The sequence below is a fragment of the Chaetura pelagica genome, unplaced genomic scaffold, assembly GCF_000747805.2.
Source record: "Chaetura pelagica isolate M959 unplaced genomic scaffold, ChaPel_1.0 scaffold71, whole genome shotgun sequence".
NCBI lineage: Eukaryota > Metazoa > Chordata > Aves > Apodiformes > Apodidae > Chaetura > Chaetura pelagica.
In genome coordinates this window covers 4,915,725-4,943,266 of record NW_009952435.1, presented here as the reverse complement: position 1 = coordinate 4,943,266, position 27,542 = coordinate 4,915,725, and the positions used below count along the sequence as shown (strand labels likewise).

Sequence of the window (27,542 nt, the reverse complement as noted above, 5' to 3'; positions counted from 1 at the left end):
GGGCGGTGGCCGGGAGGAGGTGAAGGCGTCTCGTCCGTGTCAGGGCGTCTCGGGACGGGGAACGCGAAGCCGGCGCGGTGTGTTTTGAGACCAGGCCTGTCTGTGGTTCGTTCGGCTGTTACTGATGGGTCCCGGTTTACGGCGCTGGTTGGGGGGATGCTTAACTTCCCCTTACTCTGGACAAGGGTCTTGTGATGTTTTCGGGGAAAGCTGAGGAGTTAGTTCCTTAGGTATCACAGGTTTGTGGCAAATCATGATGTAAAACGTGCTGAATAACTGTTTCTTAACTTATATTAGTCTCGTCTGTTAGTTCTCTCTTCAAATCTATATAATACGTTTTCAAACTGCAGCAAATTCTTGAAGACAGTGTTTCCATAAGAAGCACCAGTAATTGCTGTGTGCTGTCATCTCTGTTGTGTGCTCATGAAATGTTTTACTTTTTAAATTCAGATTATGTGGATAAACCTTTGGAAAAACCTTTAAAGCTGGTGCTTAAAGTCGGAGGAAGTGAAGTGACTGAACTTTCTGGGTCAGGCCATGATTCTAGTTACTATGATGACAGATCAGATCATGAGCGTGAACGACATAAAGAAAAGAAGAAAAAAAAGAAAAAAAAGTCTGAGAAAGTAAAAGAAAAGCATCTAGATGATGAGGAAAGAAGAAAGAGAAAGGTAAGCTGTGATTTTTAGGATTCAGACATACTAGTCTTGTTTGTACTTGCTTATCAGATCTAAAATCTAGTGTAGAGTTTGTTTTGGTTTTGTGTTTTTTTTTTTACTGTTGCCAGAAAATTATTTGGAGACAGCACTTCACAAATGTAGAAAGATCCTTCTGTGTGTGTAGTCTCATTTGAAATACAGCTTTTTAAAGAAATCTACATTGTGTTTTTCTTCCTGAGATATGCTAAGTTATTGGACATTGAAACTGATATGTTTTCTGAACAGCTTTCCAAAAACTGATGTGTTGACTACTCTAGTACAATAGTCTTCTTGAGTCTTATTTAGAATAACCTGCATGGTAGGCTTCATGGCTTTGTTAGTAGCAAATGGTGTGGTCACCTTAATTGTCAGTGCTGAACCTTTAGGAAAATCAGCAAAAAGACATAGATGATACAGTTACTTGCACAGTTTTATTTTAATAATATTTCTTTTGTGTACTGAGGATTCTCTGACCTCTTAGATTTTTAAATTCTTTTCTGTCAAGTATTTTTAGTATCCTCAAAATGACATATTTAGTACTATTTTTTATGTGTGTATAGCTAACATCTGCCATTTCAAATTACTTATTTGTTAGGCTTCTATTACTTGACAGTGATACATGTTGTAGGAGTGTTCAGAAGCTCTTGAATAAAGGGCATATAGTGGAAAACTTATTTTGTAGAAATGTTTTCAAATGTTTCAGTTAAGAATATGTCTCAGACTTGTAATGTAGCAAAACAACTGTCTTTAATGCAAGATCTTACAGCATCAAGTCAATTGTTTTGCCTTTACTTAATTTTGTGTGGATTTTTTTTTAAATTATTTTTTCCAGAACTTTGTTACTAGTACATGCAAAACAATCATAGATTCATGGAATCATAGAATAGTTTGGGCTGGAAGGAACCTTAATAATAATCTAGTTCCAACCCCCTTGCATTGGCAGGGATACCTCCCATGAGACCAGGTTGCACAAAGCCTCATTCAGCTGTCCTTGAACACTTCCAGGTGGGGGCATCCACAGTTTCACTGGGCAACCTGTTCCAGTGTCTCACTGCTCTCATAGTAAAGAATTTCTTCCTAATTTCTATTCCAAATCTACCCTCTTCTTGCTTGAAACCATATCCCCTTGTCCTATCACTACATGCCTTTGTAGAAGGTATGCTCTCCTGAGGTCCAGGGTAGTAGACTTGCTGCACACCCTCCTTATATCCCTGAGGATCCTGAATTCCAGCATTTTGTGGTCACTGCAGCCAAGGCTGCCCTGAAGCTTCACGTTGGCACCAGCTTGTCCTTGTTGGTGAGAACTAAGTCCAACACAGCACGTTTACTCACTGGTTCCTCTACCACTTGGAAAAATAAATTGTCATCATTGCATTCCAGGAACTGCCTGGATTGCTGGTGCCTTGCTGTGTTGCCCTTCCAGCAGATGTTGGAATGGTTGAAATCACCCATGAGGACCAGGACTTGTGACCACTAAGCTGCTCCTGTCTGTCTATAGAGAATCTTATCTGCTCAGTCTTCCTGGTCAGGTGGCATGTAGGAGACCCCCACTGTGGTATCACCTGCCCCTGGCTTCCCTGTAACCCTGATCCACCAGCTCTTGGTCAGTTCCTCATCCGTCCCCTGGCAAAGCTGAATGGACTGCAGGTGATCATTGATGTAGAGGGTGACACTCCCTGCTCTTCTCCTCTACCTGTTCTTCCTGAAGAGCTTGTACAAATCCATTCCCATGCTCCAGTCATAGTCATCCCGCCATGTCCTAGTGATGCCAGTAACATCCCATCCCCATTGTTGCCCAGCCCTGCAGGCATAGTGTCCTATCTGGATCAACTGGGTTAGGGTAAGGTTCAGGCCAGTCCGCCTCAGTAAATACCAGCAAAGTTAACCTCTTAACAGCCCCAGAGGCAAGGTTAACCTCTTCATTCTCTGTGTAGTACTCAGGAGTAATAACAATTACTCAGGAAGTTGAAACAAAACATAACTTTACTTAAAATTTAGTGTGATTATAAATCTTGCCAAAAAACACACAATGATATATTCTCAAACAACAGGTTACAACTAATAAAACTTGGCAAAACTGTATTCTCAAAGTAACAGGCTACAAGTGAATAAAACTTAGCAAAATGAGAAATGATGTTTCTCTTAAGTGCCAAGAATAAGGTTATAAACAGAGAGAGAGATACTAAGAAGAAGGGCATAGAAAAGATAACTCTACCCTTGGATCCAGTGACGATCTTGGTGTTATATTATGGTCCTTGGATAGCAGGCGCGTGCAGCCAAATGTTTTGAGCCTGCTACTTTTATCTGCTACTCAGTGTTGGATTTAGCACAAGTTGTGTGCTGATTGGTTCTTAGTTGCCTAAGAATGCTTCATAATTAAGGAAGGTGGGGGGTGGAAGAGCCGCTGTCCTCTAAAACTGCAAACTGCTCCTGGTTTTGTTGATACAGACTCTGGCTATGAAGTCTTGTCTCACGCCTTGTTAACACAACCTTGGACGATGGAGCTTTTCATTCAGGCAGTCACGCTAATAAAATGTCAGGTCCTGTAGCTGTAGTAGTGAGGCCATAAAACTTCCAAATTTTGTGCTGTGTCTTGGTCAGATAAGCAAGTTGCTCATCCTTCCACTCCTATTCCTTGTCCAGTAAAAACTAAGCACACTAAGTTAGTCTACACTCTTGCAAACAAACTAGTTGGCTTGAATGAAACAAAGAAATTTGTATTGCTGCATCCTGGTTGTGAAGGCAGCTGGTTTGATTCCCTTTTTCATTTCAGGACTCTACACATGCACATGTCTGCAACTCTTCGTGTCTGTTCCACATGCTACATGCATTTGCATAGGGGTCTATAATTTGGGCCCCCATTGAAACTGTCTTACTGGCTGGAATTAGATTTTCATGTTATTTCAGGTGTTCTACTGGCCTGTGATCCTTTCAGGCCAAGGGCATCTCTTACCAACATTGGCCTCAGAGTGTTGGCAGTGGGATAGACTGAGGATCCTCTTCCCCAGCATCTCTAGTTTAAAGCCCTCTTTATTAAATTGGCACAGCTACGGACGAAGATGCTCGCCCTCTTCTCTGACAGGTGGACCTCAGCAGGCCCTAGGAGACTAGATTTCTCAAAGCGAGCCCCATGGTCTAAGTAGCCGAAGCCCTGGCTGTGGCACCACTCCTGTAACCATTTTCCCAATTCAGTTGGCCCTTTCAAGCCTCTTTCCTTTGATCAGGATTGATGAAAAGACTACCTGTGCTCCTGAGTCGTTCACCACCACTCCCAGAACTGTGTAATCCTTGATAGCATTCAGATTGCTCCTGGCTGTATCACTTGTGCCTACATGAAACAGCAGCAGTGGGTAATAGTCAGTGTGATTTACAAGGTTTGGTAGTCTTTCAGTGACATCCTTGATATGAGCATAAGCAGCAGACCTCTCAAGGGAGTCGGTCCAATAGATAAGTAGCAAAACTGTAGGCTAAACAAGTTAATGAAGGTATGCTTTTCTGTGAGTAAAGACTATAAATTTGTAGGAATGACTTAAGTATGCCTTTGCTTTCAATCTCAGAGATTATTTATTGCTACCACTGTTAAAGGGCATGGGTCTTTTGTAGGCTTCCCAAATTATGGCATAGTTTATTGATTCCTGTTTAAAACAAATTGGTCAAAGCAGAGCTTCAGACTGATCTTTACAGAATAGTAAATTAACTTCCTTTACTCTCATGCCATATAAATAGCTTCAGAGTTTAACATTCTTTTCAGTAAAGGTACAGTAACTAAAGATAAAACAATAGTATATTAAATACAAAGAAACAAAAGCTAAACACTATTAATTTTAATTGGAGAAGAAAATTGAAAAAGTGACAGTGAAAATATATGCACTTTTGTTTAAACCATGTTGTGGCTCAGGTATAGATTGAGGATGCCATGCGAAAAATCACTGCCTGTTACCTTTTGTTATGTTGGATTGTGTATTTCAAGTGCATTCTTCTAAAATATGTCTTCTTCCTGCTGTGCTAGGAAGAGAAAAAGAGGAAAAGGGAGAAAGAACAGTGTGACACTGAAGGAGAAACTGATGACTTTGATCCTGGGAAAAAAGTGGAGGTTGAACCTCCTTCAGATCGTCCTGTCAGAGCATGCAGAACTCAGCCAGGTGAGCAGGGTGGAAAATTAAATAATCTTGCATATTTTTAAAAGCATGTACAACAAAGCTTTTGTCAGAGGTCCTAAAACGTAAAATTTACATGAGGATTTGCTGAAATCTAGAGACTTAAATTTTTCTAATATTCAGAACTTTCTGCTGTCTGAAAAAATCAAAATTCCTCTTGGTGCTCCTGGGTTTTAGTAAGTTTTCATGTGACCGAACTTGTGAAGGACATCTGTCTCTGTTTTTTGTTACTTGGCAGAATAAATCTAGTATAAAAGTATTGTGTGTAGTTCTCCCCTAATTCCTTCTCAGCATTTACAGAACAATGCTCAAAGTGTTTCAGATGAAGTTTTGCTCAATTCAAAAGAAACATCTTGTGAAGACTGCTTAGCTATTTTTGAGGTCTTTTTTTATAACCTACGTGGAATTTTAATTTTAGAATCCCTATTTTCAGCAAAAGTATGGCAGTAAGCTGTGATGGAATGTCACTCGAAGAACATAGCCCCCCAGTTTTCATTTACCAGTCTTTAATTTTCATCACCAAACAAAATACTTAACAGTTGTGTGTGTGTTAACTTGTGCATGTTTAATCCCTTGAGATTTTGCCATGCTTTCTCTAGCTGTGGCTACTGCTTGATAGTTAAAACTTAATATTATCTAGTGGAAACTTAAAAGAATTTTCAAATGCATCATGATCTGAGTACACATATGCCTGGTAATGGAACTCAGTAGCAAAAAGTTGGGTCTTTAGGAATATTTTGAGTCTTGCCTTTGGAACACTGCCTGTTGACTTGGCAAGTAATTTATTGAGGAATTTTCTAATTATGAATACAAATCCATTTGAGGGATACTGTCCATCAGCTATCAAGGTGACATAGCAAGGGTAACTGAAATTTTCTGGTCAATGTGTTATGTCGCTGGGTGGTCTGGGGCCTTGAAAAATGAACAAGCTAAAAACTGATGTCTATGTTAACAAGACTTCTCTATTTTCATCTCTTTGGAAAATGTTCAAAAGCACATAAATTATCTTACCTCTTCTGATTAAGAAGGGAAATAGCTCTCCATTATCTTTTTATTAAAAGTTGGGAATTCTAATTCTAGATTTCAGCATGCTGCTTTAGTTTTTCAAATTTCACATTAAAGCCAGTGTCTCTGAAGTATGTGCGTGGAACATGTAATTAAATATAGTGTTTATTTTTAAATTTGTACAGGAAGTGAAATTATAATCAGTACATCTCTTGCCAGCAAATCTGCATCTATTTGTCGCTCTTTCTGACAGAAAAGATTCTGAAAAGCTAATTACATGGGTGTTATCATAACAAAATAATCAAAATTGCATGGATAACATTTTAAGAATGTTGATTTCCCAACTGCAGTATTTGAGCATCAAAATTACACTTTTTCTTTAAAAATATGGAACATTTTCACCTTATGTAATACATTTTTTTACAACTACTAGACTTAGCATTACATCTGATTAAAAGTCTACTCGTTTTTATTATTATTAAAACTCTGCGAGTAGTAAAGGAGAAAAAATAGCTACTGTGTGCTTGGGAATCTGATGTACTTCTACATTGGAATCTATGTCTCATTGACCTTTGGATCTGTACAAGCTGTACTTGTAGTTAAGATTTGTTTGTGTTTATATTTTTAAATAAATATACCTATGTTCTATTCCATTGCACTTACCTGTGTTTCTCTGTCCAACTGCAGCTGAAAATGAGAGCACACCTATCCAGCAATTACTAGAACACTTCCTTCGCCAGCTTCAAAGGTATTAAGCATATTGTATCTATAGCTGTGTCAATAGTGTCTAATGCATATTTGTGTGTTACTTCAGACTTCTTATCCTGGTTTTCTGTTTGAAAATAGTGCCTAAAGGCTGGCTATAATATGTTTGGTGGCCTTTGCAACCATATCAGACCTGGTAGATTTTAAAGATCAGTTGAGGAGAATTATTACCAAGTATGCAAGCCTTGCTTTTGGAAACAAAGTGTTTTGGGCAGAGAATATGTTGCCATTATAAATGTATGAAATATTTATAACTAGTTTAGGAATTAAAAAACAGTTAGCAATGTTAATAGTTTAAAAGATTGAACTGTTCTCATGAAATGAAACTTTGCTTTTTTCTGTGTCAAATACTAAAGCAAGTTTATGCTGCTTACTTGATAATCCTCTTAATTTGGAAAGACTGTATATTTTACCGCCTTCCATAAGATGTTAACCCTGTTATGTTAAATAATAAAAAATACCCAAAAACCAAGCAAAACCAAACAGAACTAGCAAAATATTTTGTTTTACTTTTTTATTACATAGCAATTATATGAATTTGGAACTATACTGGAAAATATTAAATACTGTCGTTATTTTTAGAGGACTTCATGAACAAGAAAAATTGAAGAGGTTATTAATCAGTGAAGCCAAAAGACCCATTTGGAGTATAAATATAGACAGAGAAACTATACAAGAAATAATTAGGTAATTCAAGAACTAGTTGAATCTCTTTCAAAAACTCTAAATATGTCTAATAACACCTGTCGTACAGGACAACCAGGTGATCAGGCCCACTTAACATGGGTTGATGAAAAACAGGTCCTGCTTGACCTAATTCCCTTCTATGTCAGGGAAACCCACTTAGTGGTAAGGGAAAGACAGTGGAATGTGTCTTCCTATTACAGAACAGCAGAATGTTTGGAGTTGGAAGGAACTTTAAAGATCATCACGTTCCAACTCCCCTGCATGGGCAGGGACACCTCCCGCTAGAACAAGCTGCTCAGAGCCCCATCCAACCTGCCCTTGAACACCTCCAGGGATGGAGCCCCCACAGCATCTCTGGGCAGCCTGTTCCAGTGTCTTGCCACCCTTACACTGAAGAACTAGGCTTTAGTAAAACCTTTGATGCCCTTTCCCACATCATTCTCTTGGAGAAACTGGCTTTTTATGGCTTGGATAGGCATACTCTTCCCTGGGTAAAAAACTGGCTGGATGGAGTGGTGAATGTAGTTAAATCTGGCCACAAGTGGTGTTCCCCAGAGTTCAGTGTTGGAGCCAGTTCTTTTTAATTTCCCTATTAGTGATCTGGATTGAGTGCACCCTCAGTAAGTTTGCAGATGACACCATGTTGAGTGGGAATGTTGATCTGCCTGAGGGTAGGAAGGCTCTGTGGAGGGACCTCAACAGGCTGTATGGATGGGCTGAGGGCAATTATATGAGTTTCAGCAAGGCCAAGTGTTGAGTCCTGCACTTGGGTCACAATAAATCCACATAATGCTACAGGCTTGGGCAAGAGCGCCTGGAAAACTGCCCAGAGGAGAAGGACCTGGGGATATTGGTTAACAGCCAGCTGAATATGAGCCAGCAGTGTGGCCAAGAAGGCCAACAGCATCCTGGCTTGTATGAGAAATAGTGTGGCCAGCACCTTGAACACTGTCTTCACTTCTGGGACCATCACTAGAAGAGACATTGAGGTGCTGGAGTGTGTCTAAAAGGTTGCCAGGCACTGGAAAAAACACCATACACCAGTATAGATTAGGGATTGGCCTGCTAGAAAGCAGCCCCCTGGAGAAGGACCTTGGGGTCTTGGTGGACAACAAGTTATTCATGGGACAGCAATGTGCCCTTGTGGCCAAGAGAGCTGGTAGTATCTTGGCATGCATTAAGAACAATGTGGCCAGCAGGTCAAGGAAGGTTCTCCTCCCCCTCTACTCTGCCCTCGTAAGACCACATCTGGAGTATTGTGTCCAGTTGTGGACTCCCCAGTTCAAGAGGAACAGGGATATGCAGGAAAGAGTCCAACAGAGGGCTATGAGAATGATTAAGGGACTGGAACATCTGTCATACGAAGAAAGGCTAAGAGACCTGGGGCTGTTTAGTCTTGAGAAGACTAAGAGGGGACCTTATTAGTGTCTATAAATATCTGAAGGGTGGATGTCAAGAATGTGCCAATCTCTTTTCAGTGGTGCCCTGTGATAGGTCACGGGGAAATGGATGCAAACCATAACACAGGAAGTTCCACCTCCACATGAGAAAGAACTTCTTTACTGTGAGGGTGATGGAGCACTGGAACAGGCTGCCCAGAAAGGTTGTGGCGTCTCCTTCTCTGGACACTTTCAAGACCCTTCTGGATGTGTTCCTGAGTGATCTGTCTTAGTGATCCTGCTGCAGCAGGGGGTTGGACTGGATATCTTAAGAGATCCTGTCTAACCCCTATGATTCTATGAACAGGCTGCCCAAGGAAGTGGTTGAGTTGCTACTGCCGCAGGTGTTTAAAAGGCGTGTAATACGGTGCTTCAGAACATGGTTTAGTGGTAGACTTGGAAGTTCTATGTTGATAGTTGGACTTGATGATCTTAACAAGTCTTTTCCAATCAAAACAATTCTACTATTCTATCAGGACATTTTTTTAATGCTCTTTTGTTTTATGAGAGTACTTTTAGTGTTTTTGCTTTTTAAGTAGTACTATTCTTTTTATACCATTAATGTGGTATAAAAACAAATATAATTTTGTTTGCTGATACAAATCTAAATGTATTGTTTTTATTTTTAGGAAAGATCCTCATGGTTTTTTTGCGTCTCCAGTCACGGATTCCATTGCTCCTGGATATTCCATGATAATAAAACATCCCATGGATTTTGGTACTATGAAGGACAAAATTGCAAAAAATGAATACAAATCAGTCACTGAATTCAAGGTGAATTGTTAGTGATATAGTTATTTCAGAACTCTTGAAGATTCTTTTTAACTGTAGAAGCCTTTCTTACATTAATTACTTTAACGTGTATTTTTTCAGACCTGAGCTTCTTTGTGTATTTTGTGTGTTAGAATGGGTTTCTTGCTTTGTTTTTTCACTTTGGAAGTTCTTTATTTGTCAGATTCTACTAGTCTACTACAAATTACTGTGGAAACCAAGAACATTTCTGCAGTTCTATGGAATTCATGCTGCTAGACATAATCACATGGAGTAAGAATATTGTTAGGACTTAAGCAGTCTGGACCTGGAGCTCCTTTTTGTTATGTTTTGTCTTTCTAACCTAGACCTGGTTAGATTGATTAAAAAAAATATTTGACACGTCTGCAAGAAAACGTTGGGTATACTGAAGCATGGGTAGTTGAGCTAGATCACCTTTAAAGGTCCCTTCCAACCCAAACTATTCTACAGTTCTATAATTTTTGTGTAAAAGTCCATGGCAACTACGTATTTTTATATCTTCCATTATCCTGTTTTCCATATAAACTCATTTGGAATGATCTTTTGGCAGAAACTTACTTGGCAGGTTTATTGGCAACTTGCCTTACCTATTTTGTGTTTTGCTTTTGCTGTAATGCTTTATTGGATGCATTGTGGTTTTACACACAGTGGAGTAAGAAATCTTTTCATGGTATTGCTAGCTCCTTGAAGGAAAGGAGTTTTGTTTAACTGTTTCATGAAGTTCTATTAGCTGCCCTCAGTATTACTGTGTTCTAGAGTGGTGTTGGTACAACAGTAGACTTGACAGAGAGCATTGCCTTGATTCTTGGGGTGTATTTCTCCTTTTGAAAGTTTAAAATAGAACAGCTTATATTTCCTATTGGTGTTTTGACAAAGATTATTCTGTTTTGTTATTTATACTTTATTTTTCAAAATCTGTATAATACTTGTTGGAAATAGTAAAGAATTATTCATAATAGCGGTGCAGTCAGCAGTGTATTCAAGTCTCTAGAGTCTTTCAGCTTGCTGGGTTGGCCTACTCAGCAACTTAAAAAGGAAGCTTGAATAGGAGCTCATGGCTCTATTTAGTTACAGGCAAGATGAGATATCAACCTAAGAAAGTGAACACTACACTATTGTTTAGACTGACAGATTATTTTTTTTCCTGAAGGACTTGTTTTTTCTGCTCATAATGTGACAAGCAATAAATGGTTGCTAGAAGTCTATCCATCTTACTGTGATGAAGAAGTTGGAATCCCCTTCTAGATATGAGTGTACCTAATTATGTTTTTTTTGTGTAATACAGAAAAGAAGTTTGAGGGTTTTAGCTTCTAAAATAAGACGTTTTTAAAGGGTTATCTTTCCTTTCTGATATAGTTTGCAGCTAGCTGAGGCTAGTCACAAGCCAGTAATTTTAGAGTAGAAGCCACATGAACTATTCAGTGCATTTAGAAGAGAGGAAATTGCTGCAGAAAACTCATCAGTTTTGCTGCTGAAAAAGGGTCTGCTTCAAAGTTGAGTGAGCAAAAGACTCTTTTCTGCGTTTTTCGGCAGCACTTCAAGGCCATCACTAGATGTATAGCTCATGTGGGCTTCTTTATTTGCTTCTTGAATCATAATTTGCTCCTCCATGTCACCTTCTCAGTTTCTGTTATTGTTAAGCAGAGGTAGACAGCTTTAATGCCATAGAAAGTCACAGACTACCAATTAAAAATCTGTTCACCTACTTGATTTGGATGGGCTTCATGACAACTACTAAATGATTAGGAGAGCACTTCTCTGATGTCCTTGGATAGAAACAGGAAATTAAACAATTTTTTTCTTTTTTACAGAATCTGATCAAGATTGCAGTAGGGCAGGGTTACTTTTTGTAGATGTTGGGTGCCAGAGAAAGCCTTTAGACAACTGCAATAGCAACCTTCAAAAAATCTGTCTCAGCAAATTTATTCACTTGTTGATAAACTCAATGGTTAACTTTTCAAAAAGTGTACCATTTTGTTTGCATACACTTTTGCACATAATCAGGTCATCATCAAATATAGTGGACTCATACACAAAAAATATTTGCATTTGTGTCTACAGAATACATGGAACTTAATTGCTTGAAAAATGGTTTAAATATTGAAGTGCTATTAAAAGAGAGAAATACATTCTTAAACAGATGCCAATTTAGTTTGCTAAAATCCATTTTGTGAAGTGCCTGGAGAGATTACTGCATGATTCTTGGATACTGATTTGCCAACTTGATGAATTTTCAGAGACATACAAAAATGTTTTTTTAATTGAGTGTCTTGTATAGCTTGTAGTAATGCTTTCTGTGCTTTACTCAAGAGATTAGTAGCGTGTGACTTGAAAAAGGCAGCCTAGAAAAAGCTTTTGCAGTGTGTAACAATTTTTTTTTTTGTTCTGTTTACAGTGCAGTGTATTGCACCTTTCTTTTGGGAACTTGCATCAGTAAAAATTATTTTAAATTATGTATGACAGATAACCATTAAAAGGAGAAGACAAAATCTGGCTTTGTTGTTCTTTCATTGCATGTGATGAGCATCTAGAAGGCTGTTTCTTCTGCTTTGGAGCTTTCTTCTTTTTTTTTTTGTTGTTGTGTGTTTTGGTTTGATTTGTTTTCTTTAGTGAAAGAAGTGGTCAGAGTACTAGAATTAAAATTATATGTAAGATACTTAGTATTTTTCTGATGTCACTGTATTTCTTAAGTCTACTGTGATTTAGAAGGTAGGAAAAACACCAAAAAGTATCTCCTTTGTGTCTCAGTCCTTCTGTTCATTTTTCCATTTCTTCTGTTTGCTCTGTTTGCATAAGGAGAAAATACTACATTTGGCATTCATGGAAAATCTTTTATTTAAAAACAAAAAAGCCTGTTCCAAACAGAACTAAGAATCTTGAAGAAGCAAAAAAGATTGAAACCTTTACAATTCTGTGTTACCTTCTGACTTGTGTTTATTCTGTGAGCCTGCTGCTAAAATACTATTGGGTTCTTCACAGAGCTGCCATGATGGAATGGTGTCCTCCAGTCACTTAACAAAAGAGTTCAACATTTTGACAGTTCGTTTGTTTTGTATTTCACAGGCAGATTTTAAACTGATGTGTGATAATGCAATGACTTACAACAGACCAGATACGGTTTACTACAAGCTAGCCAAGAAGATACTGCACACAGGCTTTAAGATGATGAGCAAAGTAAGAGACCTGTTAAAAAGTAGAAACTCTTCGGGTTTTTATTTTGTCATACTTAAACCAAACATAATTAATAACAGTGATAAATACTATTTCATCCATCTGTGATTAATCATGGCAGTGCTTGTTGGTACTGCTATATTTCAGGGCTTGATGGCGTTCTTACTATAACTACAAGGTTACTTCTTAACCTCATCTGTACCACTGAAGCCCATAGAAGCTTCTTCCACTGGCTTCAGTGGAAACACTTAAGATCCATGTATGTAAAACCTAACTGTAAAACATTGCTTCTGAGTGAAACTTTGAAAACAAAATCTTGTCTAAGCTTTATTTCTGCATAAACAAGAAAGCTTTTGTTTTTTTTAAGGTGGTGGGTATAGCAGAGGTTTTGGGAGTTTCACAAGTGTGTGCATGCAAATACGCTTCTTACTCAAGTACAGTTGTCAGCTTCTAAAATTAAGTTACTTTGATGAGCTGCTCTGTGTGTGTGTGCACGCATGTGTGGAAGTTATGGTAAACTTTGTGTAAAATAGGCAGTTATATCTGCATATGCAGTTTTGTTTGTTTGTTTCTCTCTCGATAGTTGGGCTGCAGAAATTCTGATGCCATGCTACCATGACCAAATCATGTTGCATCACCATTGGAAACGAGGCATTATGAACAAAATAAGGCCATGGCCATTCCCATCCCATCCCATTATCATAGCATCTTGGCTATGAGGGAAAGGTTAAGTCCCTGCCGCTCTGTCCTTTCTGATTCTAGGAACGGCTGTTAGCTTTGAAGCGCAGCATGTCGTTTATGCAGGACATGGATTTTTCTCAGCAGGCAGCTCTTTTGGGTGATGAAGATACAGCAGTTGAGGAGCCTGTCCCTGAAGTTGTTCCTGTACAAGCAGACACTACCAAGAAATCCAAAAAGCAAAGTAAAGAAGTTATTAGGTAAAGGTTTTAATGAGCATGCTTATTGGTTTGTTGCAGCTTTTGTAATACTAGCCAGCACAAATAATTAAGGGGAAAAACCCCCTCCTTTTAGTGTTTCTTCTTGTGGTTTCTAGGTTTAATGGACAATTTTGTTGTATTTTACTTATTTATTTATAAAACTAGTATAATAACCCAGTGATTCACAACTTGAAACAAACAGTTCAAAGAAAGACTGCATACTCTTAAACACAGTTAATTTATTTGTAGATATTTTTATCCTCTTCTCATGATGGCTTGAAATGCTTTTTCATTTTTAACATAGCCACAATTATATTTTGCATTTTCTTCTTTTTTGTTCCCCTAAAATGATTGTATCAAAATCTAAACAGGATCTTTCTGGGAGGGAAAAGTGGCACCAGATCAGTAAATAATTTTATTTAATTTTAGTCTTGTCTGGCAGTATGTAGAGGTACAGGAGATTATTTCTGGAGAAGTAGCTGGTAACAGGAGAGTAGCTGGTAACATTTTCCAAGTAGCTGGCAACATTTTCCCAATGAAACCTTATTAAGGTTCTTTGTAGAATACATTATTAGTGCAATAGCTGTCTTCCAATTAATAGGCACCCCTGTGTCACAGAGTTTTATTTTCTGTTTTATGAGGAAATTTCAGCAGAAACTGATTTACAAGCAAATTATCTTGTTCAGTGTTTTTGCATAGACATACTAGGCGGGATTGAATTTAAAGAGCATTATATCAACTGGAATTTTATTAAAATAAAACTGTAATAGATCACTGCTAGTCATGTCTTAAACAATCTGATCATATAGATATGTTTTGTAGGCTTCTTTCTTAAACATACTAAGTAAAAAAAAAAGTGAAATGTGACTTATTTCAGGTTCATGCTATGTCATTTTTGCTAAAATTGAACTTAGAAGTTCTAAGCCACAGTTTTGGTTACACTTCAAGCACTTTTTTAATCCTTCTTAATGTCTGGTGGAAGAAGTAGGAGTATTTTCATGTAATTTTTTGTGGATATAGGAGACTGCAACAGGTATCTTAAAAAATAATTTATAACTGAGTAATTTATTTGGCTGGAAGTATTCTAGTGTCAACATACAGAAACATCTGTTGCTGTGTCTTAGAGAATTATCAAAATGTAGTTTGTTCTTTAAGGGATTGTGTATTGCCTTTCTGTAAACAGGACTAATACAATCATCAGTCAGAAGAAGGAAGGGTGACATTAGGCTGTAGCTTCAATCGTGCGTTCACATGCAAGGTGCTGTGAGTTGCTGCAGTGGTAGCAGTTGACTTCACTGGTCTTGCTGCAGTTGATGGCTACATGGCCAGTCTCACCACACCTATAGCATTTCACCACCTTTAAGGAGGTGATTTGGCTTTTGTTTGTATGGGTTTTTTAAAAGATTTTAATGTTTGTATGGTGCCAAAATAATGTATTTTCTCTTATTACATAAGTTCCATTGTAGGAGTAACTTTATAGTTTGCCACTTTTTGTGTGCTCATCTTCAAGTACATATAGATAAACAGAAGAAGAAATTGATATTGCCGAGTAATACAGTCTGTCTTTAATACATACAGAAACATGAAATTCAGATAGTTAAAAAAAAAATTCACCTTTAACTTTATCCCGATACCAGTTTCCTTGTAATCAGTTGTAGTATAAATTTAATTTCCTATTCTTTTTAATGTTTATGTAACTTTAGTAGTTGAAATTATTTAATTTTTTTCTGCTTAACTTGAATTTTTAAACACTTGTATTTTTACATCAGTAGTCTAGATTATATTCTTTTTGACATAAGAGCTTTGAGGGGAGAATCAAACCTAATAGCAGATTTTTTTTGCCTTCGTATTTCCGTTAAAAACAGACAAACAGCTGAAATCAACGTTTGTTAGGTGTTAGAGTAGTTTAGACCTCTATACTATAGTTTCAAATGTGAATGGATCACTTGGACGTCCTAATACTTAAGTAGTTTTTTAAAATCTTGTCAAGGATATTGCAACCTTCTGAACATTCTCTCAAAATTCTTGTCCACTAAGTATTCTGTAGAGTGTAATAGAAAGTGCCAGTAGTTGAGAATTTTACTGCTGTGTGTACACTTTCTTGAATTTTCAGTGAAACAGAAATCATATTACACATTTGTCTCGTAATAGTATGATCCTGTGATCTTTTTATTGTCTTTAATAGCAAAACTTTCTTGTGTATCATATCTGAATCTATACAGAGAGAAATTCTTAGATAAGCAAATGGAAGAAGATATTTCAGGAGAGATAAATGGATTTGGTGTGAGGAGATCCTCTACCCAGTACCTAAGGTGTTTATCCTTGGCGTCTGGTGTCCATTTAATGCTCTGAGACATTTTGATATACAAAGTTTATTTTAAATATATAGTATAATGAAGACTGCCATAGCCAGCCTCCTGATATCTTCACACATCCCTTTATAATGCTACTTTTCTCTGAATTTATCTTAGCTATGTCCTGTTCAATTTCAGTATCCTTATTTGTGACTTTTTATTGATTTGGCGGTTTAATGGAAAGGGATATACTGAAAGATAAGCATTATATTCTGTAATTTCAATGAGAAGGAATGGTGTGATTGATACTGATTAGCAATTCTAACTGCCAATATTAACAAACATAGGAATTAAAGGACTCCCTGTTAGACTAGGAGCAGTACCCTAAAAGCAACTAAATTACATAAGGCTCATAAATGCAGCCTGTTGTGTTTTGTGGTTTTTTTTCTCAGATTAGAATTACAGAGTCTGCATTCCCTCACATGTAATTTCTTTTCTGCACCTATTTGGAATTTGTGAAAATAGCATATTTGTGCATGCAGGGGGATGCACACAGCATTCACCTTGTACTGCTGCGGTTTTACTCCCAGTCTCTATTTTGTAATACCTCCTTTATTTTAATCAAGGTACAGAAACAATTACGTTTTTGAAGTTCAGTAGTTCGGTAGTTCTCAGCTTCTGCTGCAAAACTTCAGTTTCATGATATTATTATAATTCCAATTCAGTGCTGAAGGAGACTGACACTGGGAGAGGAATGGGACTCATTGTTCCATTTAGCACACCTATAATTCAGCCCTTTGTTTTGTTTTCGCTTTTAATTTCTACAGCTACTCTTCTCTTTCTTAGTTGCATATTTGAACCAGAGGGAAATGCATGCAGCCTGACAGATAGCACTGCTGAAGAACATGTCCTGGCACTAGTGGAACATGCAGCAGATGAAGCTCGGGATAGGATCAATCGCTACCTACCCAACAGCAAGGTCTAATGCACAACAAAGTTCACAATTCCATTTTGTATCTGAGTATTGAATGCTTTGTTTCATCCTAGGAAACAGGCTGTTACCTGATACAGTAACATGTTGGATGTATGCTCAGTATCGTGTACCAATATGACTATTGATTATTGTTTAATTCCCATGGAAGCCCATTGTGGGGTGTCGTCAGTGGGTCTCAAGTTATATTGTGTGTTGGACATCTTTAGAAATTCTCTTGCAGGAAACAGTGAAATGTTACTTAGCCTTGAATATGGCTTCCTTAACTGTAGCCCTTAGCATTGAAAGTGATGAAAATACCATCACACTCTTCTTACTTACCAGAAAAAGCAAACTTAGGCATGGATTATTAGGAATTCTGCCTCCAACCTAAGGGATTCAGGAATTTCCAAGTGTTAAATTACTGTTTTCAATGAGAAGTCCAGAGCCTCTTGTAGTTTTGTACCTACAAGTAGTAGCTCTCAGCTATAGCACATTCTTGTGTGACTACAAAATGTGCATCCTTTAGCGACTAGGAAAAGATAGCAATATTTTGTCCATGTTGGAATTTTGGACAATGCTATCCAAAGGTTTGATCATCTTTAACATTCTTCTGACAGTTCTATATATTTGTTTTTTGTGTTGTTCCAAGAGCTAGAAGGAGAAGCTCTTAGTTCAGTTTTCTCAACACACTATTTATGGGCTGTGTGTTTCTTATCTATATGGTGGATTCTTTCATTACTTCATGCGAGGGTTGGAGTGAATGCTACGGGCATTAGCTATGTTGAGAAACATTTACTCTGTTTCTCTTGTATCGTGAGGAGTCTCATTACCACCATTTTACTTTGTCCTAATTTCTCATTTTGTCACATATTCTAGTGACCACTGCAATCGAAAAATAATCAGGATATTTCTACATCCTGCATTTTCCACCTGTTTTTTAACAACTGTTGCAGAAGAAGCATTTGTTTTGAATCATTAGTGGCAGCAGCTTTGTGTTGAAACTTAGAAGTCTATTTCTTGGACAATGGCCCTTGTTATGCAGTCACCTTAAGCTCAACTGGATTAGGAAGTAAAGCTTCAAAGAACTGTGGTAGAAGACTTACATTCTTTATTATATTTCTGTTTTGTAGGATAATTAGGAGACTTGCTAAGATTGAAGGCTATTTGAAACCTCCAAAGTAAGACTGGCTTTTAAAAAACCCTTTAAAACCATACCAATCTCTGCTAATTGCTAGTTTTACTGAAAAGGCCTGCATCATGTTGATGCTGTCAATTGTCAAGTAATGCAGTGGTCAAGAAATGACTGTTCTAGGTGTGCAGCTCTTAATAGTCTAGGCTTTTAGTCAGCTATACAGCCCACTGCAGATCCCACTGAATCTAGGCGATGATGACATAATCTTAGAGTTCAGCTATTGGTAAAATAGAGGAAAGATGTAGTGTTCAATTTACCTGGAAGTCTTTACTGATATTTTTTTAGGGACAGCGTAATTTAATTTTTCTTCTTTACTGAGAAGTTAGCCTTTTTTTCACGATTCATGTTTAGTCAGTTCTGACATCAGCTTACTTTGTTGCTTCGGTTCTAGGTCTATCTTTACAGACCCCAGTGTGTTCCATTGTCTTTCACATCTCTGGCTGTCTTTTTAGCATTGTATTTGTGTGCTCTGGTAGGTTGGTCACAGCACTTCTTCCTCTTTAATAATTTGATAGTGTGTTCATAAAAGTACTTCTAATTAGAGCAAGTTTTGAGTGAGATGCAAAAATAAGCAGTTCAGTCTCAATTTGAAAATAAACAGTGAGGTAGATTGTGGATAGGAGCTACAGTTCTGCTTCTAAAAAGAAATTGTATTCTAGGCTTGACAGACAGCTTGTCTCCATACTAATTATAATGGAATTGATTTTGTCTTGGATCCAAATTTTAGGACTGATTTAGGAAAATGAGTAAGAAGTTTTATATATGACATACAAGCATTTACTCCTAAGTCTTCTGTTCTGAAGCATTTGCTAGGCAGTGATACATATTTGTGACTGAAGATTCCCTCTGCATTTTGTAGTTTCTGTGCAAGTAAGCAGCTCCTTTGAGTTTGAATGATTTTGATTACTGCTTCTATATCTCTGTGGTTCTATTTACAGATTGGTTATCTGAAAAAAAATGGAGATGGAACTTTATTATTTAGTGTAGTAAATTCATCTGATCCAGAAGCAGAAGGTAAATGCCATCATCTTTCAAGCGAACATTTCTAATGTTGATTGTTGTAGCAGATATTGAATACTTAACTGTACATATAGATCTTGAGGTATAGATGAGGGGCTTTTATTAAAAAAAAATTCCCTCAACCATTTTCCCTAACAGCTGTATTTAGCATTTCAAATATAAGATGTTTCTTTGCCTTTCAGATTTTCACTCTTCAAATTCTCAGTTTTACTGATGCTAACAGGTAGAAGATAAAATAATACCTGTTTATAAGTACTCATACATTGCTACAACTTTATAGAGAACTTGAAAAGCAGGCTTTCGTTTTGAGTACCCTGTAGTGTTAAAATCTAATAGTGATTGAAAGTCCTGTAATCCTGTGTAAATTTGCACAGATGCACATATAGAATCATAACTTTTTTTTTTTAAATCTCCTAATGTGAATTATTAACTAAATTTCAGTTTTAAGGTAATTAGGTTTTGCTTAACTGTTTTTCTTTATTTCCTTGGTCTCCTTTGGGGTTTCGTTTGCATCACTGCTATACATTATCTATATTATTTTAGGCTTTCCACCTGCTTTAGTTTCAAGTTCTATGTGCAGGAATTTTGAAAGTTTGTAATGAGTGAAATGTCATAGTCTTTATGCTGCTATATGTCATGTTGATTTACCACTTTTTTTTTTCTCTGCACCTTTTGATATTGGAATTTATTCACAGCTTGCCTGTTGTTGCATTGATGAATGCATGAACCTTTTCATTAGTTACGTTTAGGTTCATTTTTTCATTGGGAGGTACAACCCTGTAACTCTTACTGCCTAAATTCCTTTCTGTTTGTTAGGAATTTTTACTGCAATGAAATTGAGCATTTGGCTGCCATCTGACGTCCTTAATTTGTGGAAAAAAATTAAAATAATGTGATTTAATACCTCAAATCATACCACTGAAAATACAGGACAGTGATGGTAATGGAAGCTGAGCAACCTTCCTGTGTGCTGTAAATTACTATACTGTTTCCTGATGTATCTGTGCTTCAGAATCTTTTTTGATTATTCGAATAGTTAACACTAGTTACATTGATATTACAGCTAATACTATAATCTGAATTTTTGTTGTAGTTTGTTTTGGATTTTTTTCTATACTAGTAAGGTTCCAGGGATAAACTTGATTTCTGTTGTTCAGTAATAATGAATAATTACCATTAGGTTGCATAACATCCAGAGAGGCTGAAAATAAGTGGAAATGTCCTAGATATTTTTGGGATTTTTTTGAGTTTAAAAGCATATTCCAAATTTCTTAGCTATTTTAATTATGCAGTTCTCAGATTGCAGCTGGACACAATGTAAATTTTTCACCATGAGGCCGGTCTCCCAAGTGAAGTGGTAGATTCCCCCACATTGGACAGTTTTAATTCTCAGCTTGGTAGGGTGCTGAGCCATGTCATGTAAACTATAGTAGCACCTGGAAAGGTTGGACCAGGTGATTCTTGAGATCCCTTCCAACTTGGCATCCTATGATTGCTATAGCTGTAATGGTAATTTTCTTAACAAGATTTTTTATGTGGTGTCTGGATTTCTATTGATAAACTACCACTTAGTCAACACAAGAAATTGATTTTATCACTTCATAAAATCTGGACCGTGAATGTTTATGAATCAGCTAATAAAACTTTTTCAGGTGCTGCTTTATACTTTGAAAGTGAAATGACTAGGCTGTAAATCTTGTGAGTAAAAGATGGAAACATATATCCAGCATGTATTTGAAATTTGAATTGACAACTTGAATTACACTACATATGCTTAATAAAAATGTACAGACTAAAAGATGTTTAGCCTTTATGGTTACTGCAACTTTTAAAAATAGCAGAATCTAAATACTCACCATAGATACATTTTAAACCTTAAATACTTTTCCAAAAGTTATTATCTTCTTTTTTTTCAAATTATTAGAGGAAGAAACTCACCCAGTGGATCTGAGTTCCCTGTCAAGCAAATTATTACCTGGCTTCACTACACTTGGCTTTAAAGATGAACGAAAAAATAAAGGTAAATGCCAAAGAATGTGTTTTAACTTTGTGTTAAGTGTTTGAGCAATTTCTTCATATAGAATAATTTCAGATTATACCTGACTCCAAATGAAAGTTCAGGTCGTTATTTGTATAATATGTAATTATTCCATTTACAGCAAATGCAATTTAAATTAAAATGACAACTTTACTTGTTAAACATGACTTAATTAGAAGTTTATGCCTTAATATTTTGCCTTAGTCTTGTAGCCACACTAGAAGCTTTCCAGTAATGGTACTTCATTTTCTCTGGAGGTAATAATTTTTCCTGAGCAGCTGTGCTTAGAGTTGAGAAAAAAAACCCCACACTTTTGGTCAATTGCATGTCTGTATTATATGAGAAGGATTTCACAAACTGTGGGGTTTTTTTCTAATATTATTGAAATTTTTAATAGATTATAAACTGGTCTCCAGAAACTGACTGGCAAAAACCACTGAAATAGACTCATGCAAAAAGCAGAAATATAAAAGAGGTGGGGGGGTTAATAGTTCTTTTTTTGTAGTGGGGTAGTTAACTTAGTTCTTTATTTTCCAGTAGTATAACTATGTTTTGTTATAGGGTTGAAGTAATTGTGCTGATCGTAGAGTCTGGAAATGCCCCTGAAACACAGATGTTGATTTCAGTTGGAGGAAAAAATATACTGTACTATATGTATCTGTTTCAGAAAACAGTCTTTTTTTCCTACCCTTTTTCCCCCATCCCCCTGCCAGTGAGCTTTTACATGTGTTCATCGTTTGTCTCTTTATTCTACCTGTCTAGTAACCTTTCTTACAAGTGCTAGTACAGCACCTTCCATACAAAACAACTCCATATTTCATGATTTGAAATCAGATGAAATGGAACTCCTGTACTCAGCATATGGTGATGAAACTGGGATACAGTGTGCCTTAAGGTAAGCACTTCCTTATTAGGAACCCTAACATTCACAGCATTTTTATAAAGAGCAAGATGGATTCAATGTCAACTAGGGGCTTGCAATTCCTGGTTTGTTTTTTTTTCTAAACTTACTTTTTAAATAGCTCACTATAAAACTTGAAGCTATCTTTCATCCTGGTTGGTGGGCAATTTTTTGGTTTTGGGTTTGTTGGATTTTTTTTGAAAGGCTGTTACAGATCTTATTATTAGGGTCTTTGGCCTCAGAATATTGGAGATTGCTAAAGATACAGCATTCTTCTTTGAACTCAGCAGTAAGTAGCTTTAGATATGCAGTAATAGAATTCAGTGACTTTAAAACATTGATGTTTTTTAATAATCCCATATCATAGAATCATAGAATGGTTTGGGTTGGAAGGGATCATAAAAAATCATCTAGCTCCAATGTCCCTGTGTGGGCAGGGACACTTTCCATTAGACCAGGTTGCTCAAAGTCCTCTCCAGCCCATTCTTGAACGCTTTCAGTGACGGGGCATCCACAGCTTCTCTGGGCAACCTGTTCCAGTGTTTCCCTGATCTCACACTAAATAGTTTCTTCTTAATATCTAAATATACCTTTGTTAACCTTAAAACTGTTGACCCTTGTCCTATTGCAAGTGATCCATCTGTCGAATCTGTATCTTTCCAATTTAGAGACCAGGATGTTGTGCAGGACAGTGTTAAATGTACAAGTCCAGGTGGTTATGTCAGTTGCTCTCCCCTTGTCCACCAATGCTGTAACCCCCTTATAGAAGGCCAATAACATTGTCAGGCACAATTTGCCCCTGGTGAACCCATGCTGCTTGACACCAACCGCCTCCGCATTTTCCATGTGCCTTAGGAGAGCATTCAGGAGGATCTGCTCCATGATCTTGCTGGACACAGAGGTGGGACTGACTGGCATGTAGTTTCCCAGGTCTTCCTTTTTTCCGTTTTTGAAAATGGGGGTTATGTTTCCCCTTTTCCAGTCAGTGGGAACTTCACCAGACTGCAGCAACTTTCAAATGTGATGGAAAGCAGCTTTGCAACTTCATCAGCCAGTTCCCCAGGAACCACGGATGCATCTTGTCATGGACTTGTGTACCTTCAGGTTCTTTGTTTGGTCTTGAACCTGCTCTTCTCCTACAGTGGGCAATCTTCCTTCTCCCAGTCCCTGCATTTGCCTTCTGCAAACTGAGTGGTGTGACCAGAGCCCTTGCTGGTGAAGACTGAGGCAAAAAAGTCATTGAGTACCTGCCTTCTCCAGATTTCTCATTACCAGGTCTCCTGTTTCCTTATGGAGAGAGCCCATGTTATGCCTCGTCTTCCTTTTATCACTGATGTACCTGTAGAAGCTTTTCTTCTTGCCCTTGATGTCACTGGCCAGATTTAATTCTATCTGGGCTTTAGCTTTCCTAACCTGATCCCTGACTGCTTGGATAGCTTATTTCTTTGTACTCCTCCCAGGCTATCTGTCCTTGCTTCCACTGTCTGTGGAATCTTTTTACATCTAAGTGTGTCCAGGAGTTCCTTGTTCATCCATGCAGGACTCGTGGCATTCTTGTCTGCCTTCCTCTTTGATGGGATGTATTGCTCCTGCACTTGGAGGAGATTATTCTTGAATATTGACAAGCTTCCTTGGGCTCCTCTCTTTTCCAGGGCTTTATCCCATGGTACCCAACGAAGCAGATCCCTGAAGAGGTCAAAGTCTGCTCTCCTGAAGTCCAGTGAGTGAAGGATAGTGAATGTGCTTCTTACCCACTCTGTTACCCTAAGAGTCCTGAATTACACCTTTTGGGGGTCACTGCAGCCACGGCTGCCCTGAAGCTTCGTGTTGTCCACCAGTCTGTCCTTGTTGGTGACAACTAAGTCCAACACAGCACATTTACTCACTGGTTCCTCTACCACTTGGAAAAGGAAATTGTCACCATTCCAGGAACCGCCTGGATTGCTGGTGCCTTGCTGTGTTGCCCCTCCAGCAGATGTTGGAATGATTGAAATCACCCATGAGGACCAGGACTTGTGACCACCAAGCTGCTCCTGTCTGTCTATAGAGAGCCTTATCTGCTCAGTCTTCCTGGTCAGGTGGCATGTAGGAGACCCCCACTGTGGTATCACCTGCCCCTGGCTTCCCTGTAACCCTGATCCACCAGCTCTTGGTCAGTTCCTCATCTGTCCCCTGGCAAAGCTGAATGGACTGCAGGTGATCATTGATGTAGAGGGTGACACTCCCTGCTCTTCTCCTCTACCTGTTCTTCCTGAAGAGCTTGTACAAATCCATTCCCATGTTCCAGTCATAGAGTCATCCCACCACATCTCAGTGATGCTAGTAACATTGCAGCTCTGCAGGCCTGCACACGTCTCTAACTCCTCATGTTTGTTCCCCATGCCATGTGCATTTATGTAGAGGTATTTAAGTTCAAAACAAAATTTCATCTACATCCAACGTTGTAAAGAAAGACATTAGGAATTTCTATAAAAGAAATTAAAGGTAAAAGATATTTAGGAAACAAAGAAAGTTACACTTATTTGGTCTGGAGTTTGTTTTTATTTTGGTTTTGGTTTGGTTGGGTTTCTTTTTAGAGAGGTCTTTCCAAAGTAAGCTGTGTCAATCTCAGTAGATACTAAATGAAGTGGCATAGTTAGCCAGCTTTCATAGGTGTTGTAACAAATACCAATACTTGCATAATTAAACGAGCATTGACAGCCATTTTCAATTCAATGGATATTCCAGCTACTTAGACCTTGGCAGAAAGCTCTGTCAAAACAGATACAAAGAATAGTAGCTTTACACTCTTAAGGTTATCTCATGACAAATAATTGTGTAAATATCTAAATAGACATCTAAGTATGAAGACATTAGGGTCCCCACCCCTAACCCATCAAAGCGGCTTGAACTGAGAATGCACAAAGAAACTTAAAAACAAATCTAAAAAGTTTAGCGCTCATTTCAAGCAAACAGTTGGACAGTGGAAGTGTTAAATAGGACTGAGAATGGCTGTGCTTAAGGTGATAATTGCTAGACTGATTGGCTGGCCCCTGGGCAGGACTCATCGTTAACCATACAGATACCAACAGGAACTGGAATGCTCCAAGTCAGATAAGCCATTGCTTGAGTAAATCTTGAATCAGACCCCTAAGACAAAACACCCCTTGTCGATTTTAGCCCATGGACAATGTAACTTCATGTGTAAATGTTCTCTGTGCTGTTACTACGGTGTGCTAGTTTCACGGCATTAGCTTGCTAGCACCCGGTCCTGCAACAAGATTGTCATGAACTTGGAATCTCATCTCTGTGTGTGGACTGGACTTTGCCGGGAAAATAATCAGGTTTTGGGACGACAAAAGGAGGACAGCGATCACTAGTAAGTGATGATATGTTTAGGGCCATTAAGACAGCAAACTCAGCTGGTCACTTGGTGACAGTCTGGCTGCAGACTGAAACAAAGAAATCGAACTCAACAGCAAACAAGTCTCTGTTAAGCAGGTATGCTTTATTGACTGCAACACTGTGGATATCTCCACCATAAGAGCTCCAATGAGTTAGCAGAACACCCCAATTAATCAACAGCAAAAACATGCTTATTCAGTTTGATGCCAGTGAGTTCCCAGAATTATTTGACATAGTCATCTTTGTAGTTATGCATGCTCGAGGGTCTCCTTTGTTGATTCTAGTCTTTTGTCTTCTTTGTTCTGTCTCCTGTCCTGGTCCTGTCTCCCCCTGGTAGATTGCCAGGTGGGTCCAGAATCAACATGAATGTTATCTGTTGGCACCACAGCTCTTACAAGACTTGATGTTATCAAAGCCTGCAGAATGCTTGGCATAACTGGCTAACAGTTTCACAAAGCACATGATTTTAAAAGTAACCCATTCAGCTAACTTAGTAAAACAAAGTCATCATTTTAGCAAATTCCTACAACTATCAAGACAACAGCCTTTACTGTGGGGGTCTGAGGTGCAAATCCATTCCCTCATTCCCGCAGCAGTTGTTTTCCAAGTTAAGGATGCTGGAATGGATCACACATAGGTCCCTATTAAAAGCAAGCAAACAAAAAACATCTACCTCCAGTTTCACCAGTTGTTCATCAGCTTGGCAAGAAGGTCTGAAAGAGACTGAAATGGCTCTTCTGGTACTTAAAGTCAAGAAATCCAGTATGCATTCTCTTTAGAGAAAATGTATCTCTTTGGTTCCATCATCGTACCTATGTGGAGTAGAAAAAGTAGCAGAAAAAAAGGCCGACAACTACAGGATCCTCTCAAAGGCACCTGATGTCTCTGGAAGAATTTTGTATTTGCAAGTTTTCAGTACTTGAACAAAGACGTTTCTAAAGCCGTTTATACTTATTCTGGTTAAACTCTTAATTTATGCTCAAGACTGTGACCAGATGATCAGCAAAATTTTTGGTTCTTGTTCACCAGCAGAGGAAGGAATTATCAGTCAGACTTAAGGAAGTGGACTAGTTGCTCCCTAGCCAGTTAGGCCTCCCTACTATTCAAATTGTTAATGAATGAATGGCGTTAATTTTGTAGTGTATTTGTACCTGCTCAAATAGGTAAGAACCTATTAGGAATATCAGTGATTGAAGGTTATTTTCATTTTAGCACAGTCTAACACTCGTTTTTGGTGTGCGTGCACAAAGACACACCTGCTGTGTATCACAATACCCTCCAGCCAAAAATGAAGAAGGATAAGACAGTTCTCATCTTTTGCAGCAATGCAAGTTGCAGAAACGAGTTTGGCCACTTCTTTTCATAGGCATCTGTAATCTGCCAGAGGATCAATGTCTGTCTCCCCACATGCCACCTGGAATTTCCAGGTGAACAAAAAAATGATGAACCAGAATGAAGGCTGTAAAAGGAAGGTATGACTACCTTTCCTCTCAGAATTTTTTTAGCACTCCAGGAAACACCTATGCAAGCACTCACTCCATCTTCAAAGTAATATATCCTGAATGGAAGAGCATTTACAAAATAATTTTGTTTGCAGTTCCCAGAATTAGGATTTTTTCCTACATAAAGATTTTAATCTGCAATCAAAGATCTGAAGATGAGTAAGTCCACCTGCTGCTTCAAAGCCATTTGTAAGAAGGACATGCAGGATCTGTTATAATTCCACAGACTGGAAAAAAAAAAATAAACGTATTTTTAAATACTAGCAAAAAACTACGGAGCTCAGCATCTGACATGTTTGTGTAGAGGGTGACAGCCCCTCCTATTCTCCCCAACCTGTTCTTTCTGGAGAGCTTTTACCCCTCCATTTCCTATGCTCCAGTCAAAGAGTCACCCCACCGCATCCCAGTGATGCCAGTAACATCATGCACATGTCTGTAACTCCTCACGTTTGTTCCCCATGCCATGTGCATTTGTGTAGAGGCATTTAAGTTCAAAACAGTTAAAGCCACCTGAAAAGGAAAACATTTTTCATTAAATTGCCAGTATTGGAGGGAAAAAATTAATCGCAAGCTTTTTGCTTTTGTT

At 38.0% G+C, this 27,542-nt stretch overlaps 1 protein-coding gene across 1 annotated transcript in view; it reads left to right on the top strand.

Moving 5' to 3' along the window:
- Positions 1 to 428: 428 nt before the first annotated feature.
- Positions 429 to 27,542, top strand: part of BRD9 (bromodomain containing 9) — a 33,940-nt gene continuing 6,826 nt past the window's right edge. Inside the window, exons 1-10 of the mRNA XM_010008370.1 lie at positions 429 to 671; positions 4,708 to 4,840; positions 6,548 to 6,608; positions 9,381 to 9,525; positions 12,607 to 12,717; positions 13,540 to 13,652; positions 16,793 to 16,925; positions 19,050 to 19,125; positions 21,056 to 21,151; positions 21,932 to 22,064. Of these exons, the coding sequence (XP_010006672.1) occupies positions 429 to 671; positions 4,708 to 4,840; positions 6,548 to 6,608; positions 9,381 to 9,525; positions 12,607 to 12,717; positions 13,540 to 13,652; positions 16,793 to 16,925; positions 19,050 to 19,125; positions 21,056 to 21,151; positions 21,932 to 22,064 (1,244 nt within the window). The remainder of the gene's footprint in view (positions 672 to 4,707; positions 4,841 to 6,547; positions 6,609 to 9,380; positions 9,526 to 12,606; positions 12,718 to 13,539; positions 13,653 to 16,792; positions 16,926 to 19,049; positions 19,126 to 21,055; positions 21,152 to 21,931; positions 22,065 to 27,542) is intronic.